The sequence below is a fragment of the Ammodytes marinus genome (assembly GCF_949987685.1).
Source record: "Ammodytes marinus genome assembly, chromosome: 20".
NCBI classification, from domain to species: Eukaryota; Metazoa; Chordata; class Actinopteri; order Uranoscopiformes; family Ammodytidae; genus Ammodytes; species Ammodytes marinus.
The window spans coordinates 17,591,924-17,611,495 of record NC_137224.1 but is presented as its reverse complement, the minus strand read 5'-3'; the positions used below and the strand labels follow the sequence as shown (position 1 = coordinate 17,611,495).

Sequence of the window (19,572 nt, the reverse complement as noted above, 5' to 3'; positions counted from 1 at the left end):
TTTTTTACAACAAACATTGTCCAAAATCTCTGACACCAAGTCGCAATGTATTGGAGGTATAATTTGCCTCTAAGAAACAAGATATTTTCTTCTGATTTGCCACCTCTCTGACCTTATATTGAGTTATGTGTTTACAATGCCTTAATTTTGACAAAAAAGCATTCTCCAGAATGACTCCACCTTTAAGTGGATTACACAGAAACTAAATCAAAATGTATCAAATATCTACGAACCATCGAATGAGTACATTTAAAGAAGTTGAAAGGTCTCCTGTAGTGCATCATGATGGGAAATGGGCGATAACTGGTCAGCTTTTTGGGGTCTCTTTTTATGCCAGAATGGTCACATCCGGCAAACTTGCGTCATTCAAGTCATACCGTTCCGTGTTGCTGTGCATGCTGGGAGAGGACTTGGCGGCGGGGCAGAGGAGGAGGGTGCGGAAGTGTCTCCTGAAGGTGTCTGAGAGGCAGGCGTAGAGGAGGGGGTTGGCGCAGCTCCACGAGTACGACAGCAGCACTGCGATCTCGAAGGCCCTGGTGAAGGTCAGCACCAGGCCCGTCTGGTACAGGGAGCAGAAGTTGAAGGTGTAAAACGGCAGCCAGCACATCCCGAACACCACCACCACCGCCACCACCATCTTGGTCACCTGACGCTCCAGACGCTGGCTCTCACGGTTGGGCGCTACCGTCGCTCTGAGCCTCTGGGCGCGCAGGGTTAGCAGTAGCGACGCATAGGAGACCGTCATGGCAGTGAACGGCAAGGCAAAACCCATTACGAAGGTGTAGGACAGCACGCCTAGCCACCAGGCATCCGACACCAGGTCCGGTATGCACAGTCCTCGATCGGCCGAGAAGTGGAGCGCCATGGGAAGGATGGTGAGGAGCGAGAAGAGCCACAGGAAAGCCGAAACGATCTTGGCACAGCGCGGCGTCCTCCACCGGGCGAATCGTAGTGGGTCGGCTAGCACCATGTAGCGGTCCACGCTCATGGCTGTCAGGCAGAAGACGCTGGTGAACTGGTTGATGCCGTCGAGAACCATGACCACTCTGCACGCGGCGTCGCCGAACATCCAGCGGTTCTGGAAGTTCTGGCAGGCGATAAAGGGCAGGCCCACCATGAAGAGTCCGTCGGCCAGCGCCAGGTTGAAGATGTACACGGTGGTGGAGGAGGACATCTTGTCCAGTTTCAGGATGGCCACGATGACCAGGGAGTTCCCAGCCAGGCCCAGGACGCAAACCGCCAAGTAGAGTACGGCCATAGTGATGCCAAAGCCGTCGATGACGTCATCGTAGTAAAAGTGTTCTTCAACGTAGGTGTGATTGTAGTTTGTATCGGATAAAACAGAGGAGTCCATCCTGCCTTAATACATCAAACAATTGATCCAAAAGAATAATACAAAGTCCCACTCAGAACAGTGTCAGCTCAGAAGGGCCGAAAGGCTCTGTTTCTTCTTAGAGTTTCACTTGAAAGCACTTCAAGGGCCACCTCTCAAGTCCTCGGCTGTGCGAGTAAAAAAGTCCAAAGAGTAGGGAGAGGTGTCAACAACTCAACGGGAAAAACACCTTGAAAATCAAACACTGTTTTCAGTAGGAAGAATAGCCAGGTTTCAGCAACGCGCCGACTCCCCCCATCCAGTCAATTGAAACTTCCTTTTATCTTTTGTAGAAAAACTGAGAAAAATGAATAAAAAAATGTCAATAGTTTGGTCCTCTGTGGTGGATGCAGCACGCTTCTCTAGGATACCCATGTGCACTTTCTCACACACACACCAAGACACACAACCAACACACTGGTGTAAACACACCCGGTGACGCACGGCAGTGTGGAACTGAGCTGGGGGCTGCCGCTCGAACGCTTGCCTGACCACTCTTTCTCCCTGAGAGCCCTTTTTATATTTCTTCCCCCCACAGTGGTGTGTGAGGAGTGTGTTGGCTGTTGCGGTGTGTGTGTGTGTGTGTGTGTGAGGACCCCCCCAACCCCTCCTTCCTTGTTCATCAGTCTCCAGAGACTGTGATAAACTTCAGTTTGGCCCACGACCCCCTCCTTAGTGCTCCCGCCGTTTCCAAGGTAAACCCCGGCCCCATCTGCTACAACACTTGTGTTTTCATAACTTTTTATCGACACTCTTTCTTCTCTCTCCTCTGCTTCTGTTTACTTCACCCCCCCTCCCACCCTCCACACACACCATCCAACCATTTAGTCTCAGCACACTCGTCCCCTGCTCTCCTCTCCTTCACAGTTCAGTGGGGGGTCGCGCATCCTAACCTAAACACGTAGATAATAAACACTATCTCGTCGCTCGGGGGGCCACCCACCTTCACATCCCCAGACTGAGTAAATCTGCTGACTAGGAAAGCCAAGTCTGTTATTCCAGGGCTTTCTTGTTTCGTTGACATTTGACATGGGATGCTGGATCCTCCTCAAGACCCTTTTCACCTTGTTTTTCTTGCTGTGTTGGACACAAAAGGAGGAGGTAGAAGAGGAAGAGCAAAAGGTGAACAGGAGAGGGAAAGGTGGGACAAAAGTGTAGAGAGAGAGAGATGGGTAGATTGGAATGCGAGAGATTAAAGAGCCCCAGGATGAGCGATGACCTCCGTCCTGTTGCGGCTCTGACACGCATAGCTGGAATACCCTGGGAACATCCCCAGAGAAAAAGACGGCAGTGTCTTCCAGCGCCCCCCACACACCATCAACACTGCAAGCATCAATCCAAATTGCTCAATTCTCCCCGTTGCTTCAAGTTATTCTATCTAATTTCCGGCACAGTTATCACCTTTTATCTGAGACCTCATTCATCAGATGCCAAAGATCTACTTAGAGACTTATGGAGATATACTTACACTCTGGCTTTTCACATGTTTCCAATACATCTCAACAGTGTGGTTACTGATGTACAAATCCTATTTGTTTGTCATAATGTCATAACCATAGACTTACCATGAGGTAGGGTGAAACGATGGTACTGTATATGTTCCTGTAATTGACACAATTTTGTATGATATCAACCTCGTTTTTAGAAAAACATGGTTTCTTCACGATCTAAGGGTGAATTTGGCTACAAATTCCGCAACAAACTATGGTTTGTTGGGAAAAGCTAGTGAATCGCAGTGGATTGTGGGATGAGTACTTCATTAACTCCCAGACAAAAATATGGAAATAGTCTTTTAAATTTGGCTTTTTCTCTTGTTTTCAAACCTTTTTTTGCACGGATTAAAATTCTATATAGTAGAATATAAATATAGTATAAATATAAATATAGTTATAGTCACGATTATTGGGGTAGCTGGTTGGCTTGGTTCCATGATTAAAAATGTGCGCGGTCACTGTTGAGCTCTATCAACTGGGAAAAAGTGCCTTTGTAGTCTAAACTCCTGATTAGGTTGTAGCCTAACTATGCCCTGGAGACTAGCACTTCATACATTAAAGCCTATACCACTCCCAGCCCGGCTCAAGTCGCCCCGTAAAAAAACATCACTGGAAACACTTTGTTCGTGCTAAATTTGGAATACGTTTGACAGCTTCGTATTTCACAGGCCATATTTCACAGTTTGCCGTCTCCACGTGCTGCAGTGCTATCTATGCTAAGACCTTCTTCACTGTTTTAAAGAAAGGAAGCTGTTAAGAACTTCTTTGTTCTTATTTAAATAAATCTAACATTGGATAATCAGCACTTAACACAATGTTTAGCAGGTACATGCTCATTAACTAAAGCGTTGGACAAATTGACATAATTCACCTGATGATGGTGCTGCAATAGAGGTAAGGGGATGTTATGCAGATATACTCACTGATTAGCGAGTGATTTCATTTAAAACCAAACATATGAACCGCATGGTGGCGCTAGATAAAATGTGAGAGGGTCATCAAAGTTGTTAGGATCCATCTATGGGACCCATACTTGTGAAGACAACATTTTGTGCTAATCCATCTGGGACAAAATTCAAGCTATTTCACTTTATAAATGAAATAAATTATCTACTGATGGGGGGCCAAAGTATAAGTCAACCAGAGTATGTAGGATTCTTCCTCAAGGGACCTTGAATATTTGTAGCAAAACCCACAGAAAGCCATCCCATAACAGTTGTTGAGCAAATTATGGTGCTTCCATAAAGCCATACTGCTAGCGGATAAAATAAATAACTCAAATGAAACACAGAGACCATCTGCGGCTTGCATGAAATAACACATTTATCACAACAAGAATGTTATTGTAGCTCTGACAAAATTGTCTCATAAGATGGCATTTTCACTAAATGGTGTTACATATGGAACGGCATGCTGTGTCAAATGATTTCAGCATCCTCCCTCGGAAGTGAGAGGCTGCCACGTAAGAAATCTGGTAACTCTTTGTTTTCCTTGTTTACTGTGTCTGGGTATCAGACCATTTTCATTGTTGTTTTGTTACCCGGCAACACTGACCAAGAAAAAAAATTAGTGCTGTCAAGCGATTAAAATATTTAATCGCGATTAATCGCATTAATGTCATAGTTAACTCGCGATTAATCGCGATTAATCGCATTTTTATTTATTCTAGCCTGAATGTCCCTTGACTTCTTTTTGTCCCATTATATTTTCTCATTTTAATGCTCTTATCACACCCATTCTAATTATGATATTTAAGAAGAAATACACTGAATTACAATGATACAATATTTCTTCTAAAATATCATAATTTGCAATTCAGTGCAAATAACAATAGCCTATTGACCCCCCCCCCCCCCTGCACCCTACCCCTTGAACAGCATTCACAAACATATTGGAACTTCTTTTTTTATTTAAAAACCAAACCATAAAACAACATAGGGTATATAAAACAAATTAGTATTAAGGCTACATTAGACTGGTTGCTGCCTAAATGTTTTGGGAGTCTTTCATCCACAACTTATTTCAGACTGTGTTGAGTGGACACACAGGTGGTTGCCATGGCGCTGCTGCAGCCGAGGCTTCAGTCTCCCTTCGTAGCGAAAATTAAAGTGAAAATGAATGACTGGTGGCTGCCACTAACATTCATGGAAGTTTTGGTGTGCGCGCAGGGTTATAAGTTAGACTTCTGCAAATGAAAAGCTTTCTTTTCTGTTCTTTTCCGTGTAGACTCAGAGCATGGGTCTCAGAGTCACACACGGAAGACTAGTGACGGTCGCGTAACTGAGCTAGGAAGTGCTAGGTTCCGGTTTCTGCTTCAAAATAAAAGTCAGAATTGACTTGACGTTTCGCCGTTTTGCCAGTTAAATGATTTTAATGTGAAATTACGCTGTAGGACATGTTCCGTTTGAATTGACAGTAACTTAACTGCGAGCCATATGTATAGTTTGTGGTGTTTCAGTTGTTAAAACATTACTAGTTGATTCAACAGCTTGTGAAAAAACCACAACGTCTCCTAGGACATGACGAGCGTTAATCGCGCGATAAAAAAATTGACGCCGTTAAAATGGGTTTGCGTTAACGCCGTTAATATCGCGTTTAACTGACAGCACTAAAAAAAATTAAAAGAAGCAGAATCCCTCATGAGTAACACAAAGCCTCTAGTACAATTGCATCACAGAAATATGTTATATTTAAAGGGGCTTTGGTAGAAATATAATCCCAACTGCAGAGTCACATCTGGGTTCCACTAATAATGCGGATAAAACTGTTTTAACATAATGGCAACGCATCAGTGGATGGATTAAGTGTATGGCATACAGTATGTATTAACTGGTGTCTCCCTTAATAGCGGGTGATTTCAGCAATTAGGTTTTAGCAGACACCCTAATGGAAAAAATATATAAAAAATCGTATTGACGCTCTAAAGAAAAAGGTTACAGGTATTGTACCACTGGTGGTTATTTTTTTCTTTGGCAGTGTATACTTGTTATTATCATGCAAAACTGGTGTTTTGAAGTTGTATTAGCATAAAGCAGCAGGGCTCTAAAGCATCAGAGGAAAAACATCATTGATGTCAGTTCCTCACAATCAAAGGATGAGGGGCTTCTCTCTTGAGCTGCCAGACAGGCAGACTGACCAGCTTATCTTCGCAGAATTCATAATGCAACCGAAACTTGATGTTAAATAATTCACAACTTTTTTCCCACAGCTTTCAGAACGATTTTTTGGGGGGATTGTTTGTATATGAATAGATAGTGAAACAGAACTAGTTCTTTTGATAAATTATTCGTCAAACTTTGGATCTAGCATTAATAAAAGGGTGTAGCTGTGGAGCCTGCCTGGAAATGATCTGTTTTGGTTTAAGGGTAGACACGACAGAAAACATGTTTTTTTTTTCAAGCACTGGTCAATTTAGATTTTTTTTTGTCAATTTTGCTTCCATGATAACGTGTCTTCTTTCATACTAGTATTACATCACAGGTTCAAAATGTACTTTAAGTAAGCATTATCTCAACATTATTTTTTTTCAATACTCTGAACCACAAATCTCAACTGCTAAAGCACTTAACATAACATACATTTACATAATCATTCTTAGCTCTTTTCTGAAGATTATAACATAAGTTTATTTTCACATGTTGTTAATTGACGGATTTATGATATGTTTTGTTGTTTAAAACTTGCCGAAAAAGCATTTCTAAGACCTGAACATACAGTAGTATTTTTTTATTTATAAAATAAAGGCTGCATCCAAACTCTGTTGTGTGAAAACATTAATATGGTTTCAAAATGAAATATATATCTTAACTCTGACTGTATCCTACTAGATTTTTAAAGAGATGCAAATTTACAGATAATTAGTTAGATATTGCCACATTTGCATAATTATTTAAACATTTCTGAAAAAAGATGTATTACAAAAACATATTGTTTTAATGTCAGCAATCAACTGGCAAGGTTTAATGATGATATCTGACATTTAACCCTATTCACCTGCAGTTTCTCGCCTTTATTTTCTCAATTCTTTCTAAATGTAGAATTTATGAATGTATTTCTGCCCTTCTGCTCACAAACACACAACTATCACAAATCCCCACACTGTTAAATAATCTTTGTTCCATTTAGAAAGGGCAATGGAGTACCCATTGTGGAACTCAGGTCAAATAGTTCATCGTGACATGCATCCTTTTATGAGAAACTGCATCTGCATCAGTTTGAAGTTTTCTCCTGCCCAATACCTCCATTCAATCCGACAATGCAATTTGACATGACACACTGTGAACAGTGCTGTGCTGAAGGTAACAATGAAGAGATGACAGGGTCACAAAAATACTCCAAAAGCTCTGAAACTTGCAATCTCTTCTTATCCACCAAAAAAAAAAAAAAAAACATTACTTCATGACCATCAGTGATACAATGTCATTGCTATAGTGTGTTTCACAAGGACACCTTGACAATGTGGATTTTCCGAACTCTGACTTGAAAGGGATGGGAACAGGAGATTTAGTGCTTGGTGGAAGAGTTGCATTAATTACAGATGAGCTGTCTACGGGTCAAAGTTCGGCATGCATAGGAATTGCTGGAAGGTCAATGAGAGTAGCAATCCTGGAAACTTTGTGAAGAGGAAAAATCCCCAGCAAAATCCCCAGAATTTGTTCCCTGTCAACCTCCTCCCAACACCATGGAGGTAATGTATGTAAGACTAGCACAGCCACAATGTTAAAAACACTCTTTCTTACTCTAACTAGACTCAAGCACTTAAGTTCAGTCAGGACCACTTTAGACAAAGACACATTCATTTCCTTTTGCAGTAAGTCTTATTTGGCAGTATTCTGTTCGGGGACCTCCCCTGCCCCTCCATGTACATAAATTAGAAGTTTAAAGCAGGGAAAGCAGCAGCCAAGACCCCCCTGGTGTAAAAAAACATCAGTAATTAGTAATTACAATGATTAGTCAGGCACAGCATGAAAAGGAGGAGCTGGGGTCGAGGTGGGTGTTAGTGTGTTGTGGTGGAAGCATTAGACGTAGGCTATCTATCTTTCGCTGACACTTTGATTCAAAGCGACTTCCGTTAAGTGCATTTAACCATGAGGGTAAAAACCCAAACAGCAAGAATAAATTAGGTAGGCTACATTAGCTTCAAATCAGCCAAACAACAAAGTGTTACGTATGAATGCTACATATAGGCTAAGGGCATTTTCTTGCATCTGCTTTGTGGGAGCCTAGACTGCAATCAATCCGTTAATCCATCCATCCATCCATCCATCCATCCATCCATCCATCCATCCAATCCATCCATCCATCCATCCGATGGTAAAGTGTATCTTGAGTTTACATTGATGTATAGTTCTTGTTCCATTCTGAAACATAGAGGGCATGGACCACTTTGCTATTAGACTTATGAACGAAATTAATTTCCCTGTTTTATTAGCTATATTTATAGAAGTCCTGAAAATAATAAAATTATTTTTTTTCACAATTTTTACACACACACACACACACACACACACACACACACACACACACACACACACACACACACACACACACACACACACACACACACACACACACACACACACACACACACACACACACACACACACACACTGTCAAAGGAATTGACCAATAGGCTGCGGGGAGAGGCGGTGCTTTGACTGTCATAGACACGTGTACCGGGAAGTAGGAAGTAAATACAGAGGAGTCGGGGTGTCACTGGAAAGAAGTGAGTAAAACCCCAAACTATTGCCAAAAAAAGACCGATAACATGGATTTACGGTAGAATTCGATGCGCCGAATTGATGAATGCTGTTTCCTAATACCGAAGATAGAGTTTGAGTGATGTAGAACAGTGTTATTTCACAATACGAGGCGAGCAATTGTATAAAGTTAGCCGGCTGTCTTTCATTTACAGGTTAGTCACGTCAGTTACCTGTATACTAGCCCTAATATGTCATGTATGTATTCGTCATTCAGCTAAACGAAGGCACCCACCACCGCGGTGTCAATGAAGCCACGTTAGAGCTGTCTATTCAGCTATGCACTTTGACAGCAGTAAAACAATAGTGAAGTAAATTGTCATTCAAAGCTGAATGCAGCGAATGCCCCATAGAGCTAGAGTCACACACCTGCTGCACTTAATCTAGATTCTATGGAAATCACATGCACGTGCGCACAAAATGCATCCAACTGACATTCCAAATCAATATGTCATATCACGTCGTTTGCCATACGTGAGTCAGTGTATTATTATTTTTTATTTATCCTTTATTTAACCAAAACACTATGAAAACATCTTTCTGGTCTACCGTCTTGTAAATATTCCCATCATGTATTTATTTATTTATTTATGTGCTCGTGAGGAAGATTTTTTTTCTTATAATCACATGAAAGCAGTTCCCTACAGTTCACGTTGATGGATGTAGTCACTACAAACAAAACGTTATAGGCTACATATTTATTCACTGCATATTGTCAATGTGAAAAGTGACCAGTTAAAGCTAATGTAAAGTTTGAACATGTCACACATTTTGTTACCATTGAAAAGCTGAATTGACAAAGCTAAAGAATACATTGCGATACACTCACAGGTGCAGGTGTTGTTCTGCTGCAGCCTTATACTTGGTCTGGAATGACCAGAGGCTCATGTTTGCTGATGTAAACTTTAGCTAGACATTGCTGAATAGCAGGCATGATTTCAACACTTTTTTTTTTACTTTATGACTCTTCTCGTCGTGTGCATCTATCAAACTGTATTTTCCTATTAAACATTATCCAGTATTATGTCAGTTGTTATCACCGTGGCAACTTCTCCACAACAAAGATAGGCTTTGAAACTGAGGCAAACTCATATTTGGGAATTATACTTCCAAAAACAAAACACAATGTCTATCAATTTCCATCAATGTAATATACCAGTCACTCATGTGATTAGAATTATAAAAAATGCGTCATGACTCATGACAAAGTGACAATGCATAATATCGTGTGAGAAATGTCAGCAATCAACATATTTTAGGCTTTATTATATACTAATAATTGACAAGGGAGGCTCCTCCGGACAGGTTTGGCGATGCGGATGTAAAGTGGAAGCAGTTCAGGATCGTAAAGTCCTATGCTAACAGGATTTGACTCATGTTTGTTCTGTTGTGTGCTGAAACAAAACAAAGCACCGGCAAATGCGTGTCTTACAAGTAATGTGAGGGCTTGAGAACATGTACGCCCTGTTTTTCTGTTGTTTCTTCCCTTGTCATTCATTTATGTATCTGGGCATCAATATTAATCTCTTAAAAACGTCTTCATTTATGTTCCTATGACATTACAGTATTTTTTAATGCATTTATTTTTTGCAATGCACTTCATGCTTTGTTTTTCCTCCTCCATTGTTTCACATTGTAATTAGTTTTGTTTTGTTTTTTAAATGTACTTAATATTATAATTTATTTAATGTAGGAAACACATACATTATAATATGCCTTGTTTACCATGTAAAGCACTCTGTAACAGTCTGTTTGTAACGGTCTGTTTTGAAAAGTGCTATATAAATAAAAATGTAGTTACCACTTACTAACTTATCAAACTGATAAATAAATACCGGCTCCTCGATTGGGACATTGATGCTGTAGTCTTGTAAGAGTTTGTTATAGCACTAAGGATTAGAACAGGAACATCTTCCATGGTGTTGTGACTGTGCCACCAAGGGTTAAATGTGTGTGTAATTGTGTGGTTTGTCCAGGTCTGGCACCATGCTGGAAGGATACAGCCCTATGACCCAGGCCCTGCTGGGGACTCTGTTCACCTGGGCTCTGACTGCTGCCGGAGCTGCCCTGGTCTTTGTCTTCTCCAGCCGACAGGTATTTAAATTAACTTTACACCTGCTTTTCAATGGAGCAGTTGGCATTTCGGGAAATATGCTGCACTTGTCTGTTAGAGCAAAGCAGTCACACAGCAAGCGTCATCTTTTGTAGACAGCCTATGGTCAGCAGCGAGGCAACACTTCAGCTCAGGAGTCTCTGCTTGTCTTCTGCCAGACCAAGCCTACTTTTCTCTCTGCTAAAATATACAGTTAAAATAATCTGTGTTGACCCGCATAATGACAATACCAGCAACATTCACTATAGTAATGCACAGACTTCAGGCCTCAACACTGGGCCACATGGACCTTTTAGTTCCTTGTAGTGGAGAACCTAGAACTAAAAGTTCCTGGTACTTTTGGTGGAAAAGCGTCTTACCTTCGGGAGGAGCCCATCTAGCCGTTTCTCCCTTCTTCCAATACTAATGGTTAGCTAAATTTACCACCTCCTGGCTATAACTTCATATGTAATGGACATACATTAGAGTAGTTGAGTATAGGTTACCAGTGTTTTGAAAACGCTCAGAGACCAAAACACAGTCACCGTAGTTATGTGCATGAAGTAGACAAAAATGGACATGAAGTGTAATAATACACTTTGGATCGCGGTGGTGTATAGCGTGAGTGAAACATGAGCCATTGCAAGTCATCCGTATGATTGAAAAATGGGTCTGAATTGCCGGCTGTGTTGACATGCACAGCTTCAAGTGACAGAACATCAGTTGGTGTGTTCTTAGCCATTCAGCAAGTAGCTCAGGATTGCCAATACATCTGCTTCAGATGGGTCAGAGTGCCTCACACAAAACCCATTTATCGACCTAACTGGTTTGCACATAGATTGCAGTTTGAATGGGAGATGTATGTTATGCCAGTCACTAGGAAGAGGTTTAGTGGGATTGGGAATATTGATTTGACTGATCCGCCTAATCTCTTTTCTCTGCCCTTTTTCAGAAGCGCATCTTGGATGGAAGTTTAGGCTTTGCAGCTGGGGTGAGTTGGATTTCTGTTGAGCTCAAATGCACGCACACACACGCACACACAGACACAGACACACACACACACAGACACAGACACAGACACACACACACACACACACACACACACACACACACACACACACACACACACACACACACACACACACACACACACACACACACACACACACACACACACACACACACACACACACACACACACACACACACACACACACACACACACACACACACACACACACACACACACATACACACACACACACAGTGCAGGTAAGATGTGATGGCTTTGAATTTCTTTCAAAGACAATAAAAAAAAATGACACTTTGATTGGCCAAATTATTACATTATTACAAAGTTTAAGACAAGTGTTCCCTTGAATACATTCTTGGCCTTATCACGTCGAAAGAAGTATTATGCTGTAATAGAAAATATACGCCGAAAGCCTCATTATCTGACTCTTGGATTTCCGGAGGGAGAAGCAGTCCACGGCCGACACTTATCAGATATATTAGAGTAGGGAATTAGGAGCAAACTGAACTGTGTGAAGGTACCTATTAAAACAGTAACATTATTAAAAAACACATGTTGTACTATGTCCCTTGACGGATTTGCTCTGTGTTTTTTTTTTCTTTTTAACTTTTTACAAGTCCATAAAGGAGGAAAATGATGAAAATCTACACATATTGTGAGAATGTTGAAAATTAATTTAATTTTATATACCAATCAGCTGTTTGAAATTGCTTGGCTGCATCACAACAGGTGGTAAACAAAAAATGAACATTGATTATTATTATTATAAATGGGATTTGTCATTATGATTGACTATCCTTTAAAGCAGAAGTATATTTTTTTTCTTCATATATTACTTCACTGACTTTTTTTCTACAATTACCATTATATTGAAATTTGATTTGTGACTTCATCTCTAAATACTATATTGAGTCGCTATTGTCTGCCCCCTACATTTCCGCCAGAATGACAAGGGCACTCGGGAAGTGACATGAAATGTATAACTATTTTCTGTATTTCTGATGACATTTGTATTGCTTTCAAAAATTTCCGAGCTCAATCCACACTGTATTTATCTTTTGGGGCGTTGCTTTGTACAGTAGTTGAGTCTAGTTTTGTTTCAAAAGTATCTATAGAAATAGAGTACAGCTTTAAAGTTGATTTGGCTGTGTTTAAGCAATTAGTTGCCTGTTGACTCGTATAGTAGACACACATAAAGTCCATTATCTCTTAAACGTAGTACACTGATCCAGTGTTATTATATAAAATGCCATTTTAAATATTAAAACCAATTTTGACCGAGACTCCCTGCACAGTGAGTCAAGAATATGCACTGCCGCAAATTGTTTTCATCAAATGGTTGATCCAACTTCTAAATAAGCAGAGAGCACTCCACCCACTGTCAAAACATTGACAAAGGTTTTATTTTAGCCAATACTTGATCATCATATTAACCCTTGTGTGACCTTAACTTTTTGTGTACACTCAGTACCCTAGAGGACAAAAACGTCCTCTCCCTATACACTGCCATAAAAACAGTATACAGTAATATTTTTTTCTACTTTTTTTTTTACAAACCTTTTATCCCACTTGACCTCTTTACATACATATCAAATATTCATTAATTTGTAATTGCTTTTAACCCTTTACATGAAAGCTTATGTGATGACGTGAGCCATTTTTATTTAAAAAAAACACAAGAATTGAAACATTTCTCATATAATAGATGCAAAGTGAATTTTTTTGAGTGGGATAATCAGACTCTAGGATATGTTAATGATTTGCAATAAAACTGCTTTTGATACATGTTTAGTATTTGTGCAGTCACAGATGCAAATAAATACTCACACTCAGCTCCCTAAGGACAAAAACGTCCTCTCCCTATAAATTGCCCTAAAAACATTATACAGTAATATTTTTTTCTACTTTTTTTTTTTTGAAAACCTTTTATCCCACTTGACCTCTTTACATACATATCAAATATTAATTGTCAGTTGCTTTTGACCTTTTATTTCCAGTTTCTTTGATGATGTCAACAAAGTACCAAAGTAACAAAGTGAACCTGCAGCCACCTGAAAACCCACAAATTGCACCTTACAACTGCACACATATGCATACGCACCAAGACACACACACACATACACACACACAGTAATTTCACTACACACACACAGACACAACCCTAAGGTATCCATATGGATCCACACTTTCCATTAATTTCTCATATTTCTTATGTTTAGGCCCGCAAAAATTACAAAAAAGTACAAAAATGGTTTTAGGGAGCATATTTGATCCTCAAAAAAAAACAGGAGGAAACAAATGATTGAGCTAGATAGGGCTAAAAAAACTATTTTGGTGTCTTAAGTGTTGGATTATTGCCTAATATCATCAAATTTACATGTGTTTGTCATCATGGCTATGGTTTGAAAAAATAAAGTTTAAATTGGGCCATTTTTTCCATACACGTTTGAGTTTGTAAAGTTTGGCTGTGTGTACACAAACACACACACTATATTTTCTCAATACACACAAATGCACCACACACTAGCATCCCTACCAACACACTCACACCATTTAGGTTGAATTTTTTTTTTCTATTGCACTGTGGGGGGCAGGACCGACAACCTGGAAAATTGCTTGTAATTCAACCCTATGCCAAATATAGGGAAATGGCTCAAAATTGTGAACGTGTTGAAAATGATAAATTTTGATGCTTTATGTCGAGGATGAAAGCATAAAATCATTGAAAAAAATGTTTTATGCTGTAATGACAGCAGGATCAAATTGGTAAAAAAGGCCATTTTGAATGGGAGTCAATAGGGGACAAAAACGTCCTTAGGGACATGAGTGTAACAAAAAAGTGTCCTGCCTTTATTATACTGTAGATGGTACAAAGTTGCTGAGTAGAAATTCACAAAATATTTGAAAAAAAAAATCCCTGGCCAAAAATATTTCAGTTAACATAAGCACAGCCAAAGTTATACACAAAAAAGAGCGTAAAAAAAGTGCGAAAGGACAAAAACGTCCCCAAGAGGTTAAAATGTAAGGTGCTGTAAATGAATCAAATTGGTGTAAAAAAACTGAAAAGTGTTTACAAGACATTTTTGTCATTATGATAATTCATATAATTTTCAAATCAACCTTTATTACACTTATTAAAGTGAAAGCAGTCACAGTATTCGCTTATTTTTCGCTTTTTGTTTGTATCACAATACTGTATATTCAGCAGATCTGTCCTTCAGTCTTTTGATTGCATTCCACTGAGAAAGCAAGACAACCTTCATGGGTTACATTTTACAGTTCTCTGTATTATTGTTCAATGACAAAGTTCATTTTTCGAGAACATCGGCTTCTTGCAGCTCCATAAACAACATGATGGGTTTAAAAAAAAAAAAAAAAATCCCATTAAAACTTGACGTGCTATTTGGCCTCTGAGATTGTTAATAATTACAGGCTCAGATAGGCGAGTTGATTGGACTAATTCCACATGATGAGAGATGGTCCACACTTTCTTGAGAAGGAGAGTGGCAGTAAGGATAGATGTACTCTCCACCAGCCCATATCTAAATGATTGCTCTTTTGCTGTTAACAGCTTTTCGATTAGGTCCCTTGCTATGCCGATGCTCTTTCAGCATTTAAATGAAAAAATATAAAGATCTAGTCTGAGAAGAGCTGAGGTGTCTCTCTGTCGAACAACTTCTTTCCAATTTTGCGAGAAGCGTATCTTTACTGAAATAAATTCCTAATAATTTTTTTAGCCACTCAGCATGAACACTATGAATTATTGATGCGCTTTGTCTCTCTGATTGTATAGTCTCCCGTTGGAATAATATGCCTCGACAGTCATTTATTTTAATAGGAAACTACATTTACTATGTAAGGTTTTGGTCCCTATCTTGTAGAATCTCTCTGTAGTACAAATGCAGGATATACAGAGAGAAACCTCAGTGCTGCTGTATGTAGCAGACCTCTGCAATTTACTGTTTGTTGGATGCAGATGGTAAACAGCGCTCCTCTGCACCCACCCACTGATGCCTCTTGAGATGTGGCGGTGCCAAGTGGCAAGGTTGATGCTTAGTTTTGCTTTCACATATAAACAACTATTCAGCCATATAAGTTTCTGAGGAAAAACAATACGTGAATGAGGTTGAGTGGAGATGGAAAGATCAGAGAGGCAAATCGGTTCTCTCTGTATGCCTTTTTTCGAGGCAGAATATCACGACCAGCTTTGTAATTGCTTTTTAGCTGCAGACAGAGTTTCATACAGTAGAAGGTCAAACGGATAGTAAGAGCCAGTTTAAAGTGTGGAAGCAGATACTAAGGGAAGGTATTACTACACATCTTAGAGGGATGAGGATTCTATTCACTTCTGGGTAAAGGCCAGCAGAAGATAAAAATCTTTTAACTACTCTTTAACTGCACTTTCTCTCCCTAATTTTTTTTTTTTTTTTTTAAACTTTTGCAAAGCATAGTGATTACGCAAACATAAACATGGTATACAGCTGCAGTTCACAATCTAAAGACTGTTCAGACTTGGTGGAGGAGCTCGGCTCATATGTTCCCCAATGTACTATAGGACATTTCAATGGTTATTTTCTAATCTTTGTTTCGATTGTTTTCCAAATCGACCTTGGGAAAATAGTTAACTCCCCATTTTTTTTAACTATACATGCACTTGTACGCTCTGTTTTTTAACCAAATATCCTAAATATATATTTTTTAATTTCATTGCTAAGTTAAATGAACATATTATTATAAACACTATCAAACACTATCAATACATAATTAAAATAAAGTTTGTTTTCTCCAAAAACTGAGATCATCCTAAAATGCTTTGACCCTTTTCACAACAGTATTGGGCCATCGAGAAAGAATGGAAGTTATAAGCCTTTTCTAGGAAACAACACACACTGTTTACAAGTGCTGTCAGAAATGAAAATCCCTCTTTCGTAAATATTTACAATAACTGCATGGGTTCGCCAAAATGTTAGACATTTTGTATATCATTTATTTTTGTGCTCACATGTGCTCACAAGTAAGACAATGTTATTGCAGTTCTAACCATTTGTAACCAGATGTGATGACAATGCACCAATACTCTTGACTTGTCAGAACACTATTAAGCATGATGTATTTAAGTTCCTTTGCACATATTAACACATTATATACTAGTATTTCGGTACACATTCATAATTACTTTCTGTAAGGACATTTGCATCCATGTCTTTGTTCTAAAGATATACTAAATTGAAGGAGGCTGTTGAAATGACACGTCATGCATTCACACAGTTTGCAGTGGCGAAGTGGGCAGGGAGGTCGCCTCTGGAGTGCAGGGTCAGAGGTTCGATCCCCCGCCTACCCGCCACATGTCGAAGTGTCCTTGGGCAAGTCATTGAACCCCAAATTGCTCCCGATAGTTAGCTTGCACCCTGCGTGGTAGCTGCTGCTATCGGTGTATGAATGTGTGTGCGATTGGGTGAATGTGTACAAAACAATGTAAAGCGCTTTGAGTCTGTGAAAAACCAGGGAAAAGCGCTATGTAAGTGGAGTCCATTTACCATATGATTCAAATGCTATCCTGTTCCCACAGATTCAGACATGGATGGATGCCTTACACTCTTTGTCACAGCATACAATCACGTCATGCTGTCCCAGTAAACAGTGTTTCCCAGCTGTTCCCGTTGGCGAAATAAGCACAACATATGAAATTACGCTTTCTTCCCCTATATCTCTCTCTTTGGATCTCTCCCTCATGTCTTCTTGATATAACACAACAACACAATACCTATTTACAGTTTCTGAAGTTGTCTCAAGCTGCCTTTTTACGTTTAACAATCATATACAATATCTAATTGGCTGATAGGTTTTTACTGCTATGTATTAACGTCCCACTACCTGCTGCATTGGCACCAAGCTGTTGCCAGTGAATGTAATCTTGGTGATATTATGTTTTCCTAATACAACCAATACAAATATTGAGTTCTATAACTGTAAGTATTCTCTGGTTATTGGAATGAATAGCAGTACATAACACTCAAATTTATTTTGTTGAAAATTGGTTATAGATTTAATTTCTAGCTAGAAAGACATACCTCCAGAAGTATAGTCTCAAAAATCAGGAAAAAAAAAGTTGTAAAGGTCTCGGCCCTTAATTATCAACTTCCTCTAAAAGGTTCCCAAATGGCCCAAAGCTCTCAAAAATGCATTATTTGCTGCTTTAATGTAATATTATCAGAGGATGTCCTCAAGAATAAACACAGCACAGCATTACTCCGGCCACAAGACCGCTTTAGAAAATTAGATTTAGTTAGTTATGTTTTCATAAACGGCAAGAAAATAATGGATAAAACAGTGGGATGTCACGTTTATAACCCATCAAAACATCATACCACACATGTTCAGTAATGACCCTGCCATGTGATGGAAATGATTTGTGGTTATCTTGTCAGTGATGTGAACAGTTAGTACAGTTAGATTGTTAATAAAATCATTGGTCTGAGCATAGATGATGACACGTGGGAGTGGTTATGCATGCACATTTCTTATTGTTTTGTATCTGTATGGCCTGCGCCTACATGACTCACAAATGGTACCGCGAGCAGTGCCAAAGGATTACATCTATTTGCTTTTATACAGACATGTTGTAGACGGATAAACAGTCTTACTAAATTTACATTAAAACACGTTGCATTTGATTGAACTAGCAGAAACCGAACAAGTGTACGGCGTGTTATTTTCTGTAAAAGTAAATGTAAAAGTACGCCATATATATTTTTAGCCCTTTTATCAGTGGATGAAGTTTGCAAAGTTGCCACAATGTTATTCAAGACTCGATACAAGACCATATGGAATTTTATTTTATAATTTTCCTGCAAAACGCTACTGAATTTAGAGCAGTTGTCAGAATGTGTTGAATCCACACCACAACTATTATCAAGAAAGTGCATTAATTTAATGTTACATACAGTGTTGTAAAACTGTAATATTAACTCACTGAAAAGACTACTCAAGGGGTACATAGCTATCACACACTGCCCTCAGGAAGTTGTCTCCCCGCTTCAAGTCCAATTGTTGACCCACTTTGCTCATGACACATAATCTGATGGCACTGCTGCTGTAACCAATTTTCCTAAGTTAACGTGATTTACTATTTTAATTATAGGCACCAGTATTACCGTCGTAAATTTATTAAATGTAGCTGCTGCTGTTAGAAAAAAAAAACCTATCAATTTATATTCTAATCTAAAGCTGAAAGAACAGGTGATAGCTTCTCGGCCAGAAACAAAGCAATTACTTTCACAGTCGGGAAGAAACAAAGGATTGTCTCTGTTACCTGGAAAACTTGCCTGAATGCATATCATTTCCCAGCTAGTTGACTGCCCACCCATACAGATAACACAGAGCTTTTTATAATGTAATTTAGGTGCTGAAACCAAACAAACAGCCTGTTTAATGCACAAAGGCTCACATGCCAGAGTGAAGGAGAGGCTATTGCCAGTAAATAGGGTTGTATGTAATTAGACCTTGTGGGATTTTCTTAGGGTGCTATATTTCACAGTATTCAGCCCACACCTTCTCCAAGTGGCTCTTGGGTGATTTATTGATGTGCACAGAGGTTTGAAAACAAGCCTTAAAGGGGACCTATTATACTTTTTCGACTTTTATGAACTATAAACGTTGTTATAATGATTTATAGTCATGTTTAACCATACTAGCGTATCAAATAATTACGTACATGCATTTAGACGTATTCCCTGCTGACCGTCTGGGGTGGCTGTGCAGAGCGCTAAACACTAGGGCAGCCGGTCGAGAATTCACTTGTTCAAATCGGTTCAAATTTCCAA

The 19,572-nt window shown here is 39.4% G+C and overlaps 2 protein-coding genes across 4 annotated transcripts in view; one reads left to right on the top strand and one right to left on the bottom strand.

The window, feature by feature from the left end:
- Positions 1 to 328: 328 nt before the first annotated feature.
- LOC307267086 (somatostatin receptor type 2) lies at positions 329 to 1,354 on the bottom strand (the record flags this gene model as incomplete). The annotated part of the gene is made up of 1 exon (XM_080049295.1): positions 329 to 1,354. The coding sequence occupies one exon, from the start codon at positions 1,352 to 1,354 to the stop codon at positions 329 to 331; it is 1,026 nt and encodes a 341-aa protein (XP_079905421.1).
- Positions 1,355 to 8,547: 7,193 nt separating this feature from the next.
- slc39a11 (solute carrier family 39, member 11) overlaps positions 8,548 to 19,572 on the top strand; it is a 131,551-nt gene continuing 120,526 nt past the window's right edge. For 2 of the 3 annotated variants that reach the window (XM_080048743.1, XM_080048741.1), the window contains exons 1-3: positions 8,548 to 8,590; positions 10,601 to 10,718; positions 11,669 to 11,707. In XM_080048743.1, the coding sequence (XP_079904869.1) occupies positions 10,611 to 10,718; positions 11,669 to 11,707 (147 nt within the window). In that variant the 5' untranslated portion in view covers positions 8,548 to 8,590; positions 10,601 to 10,610. Of the gene's footprint in view, positions 8,591 to 8,626; positions 8,780 to 10,600; positions 10,719 to 11,668; positions 11,708 to 19,572 lie in introns of those variants that run through there. The other variant, XM_080048742.1, reaches the window with a different exon arrangement.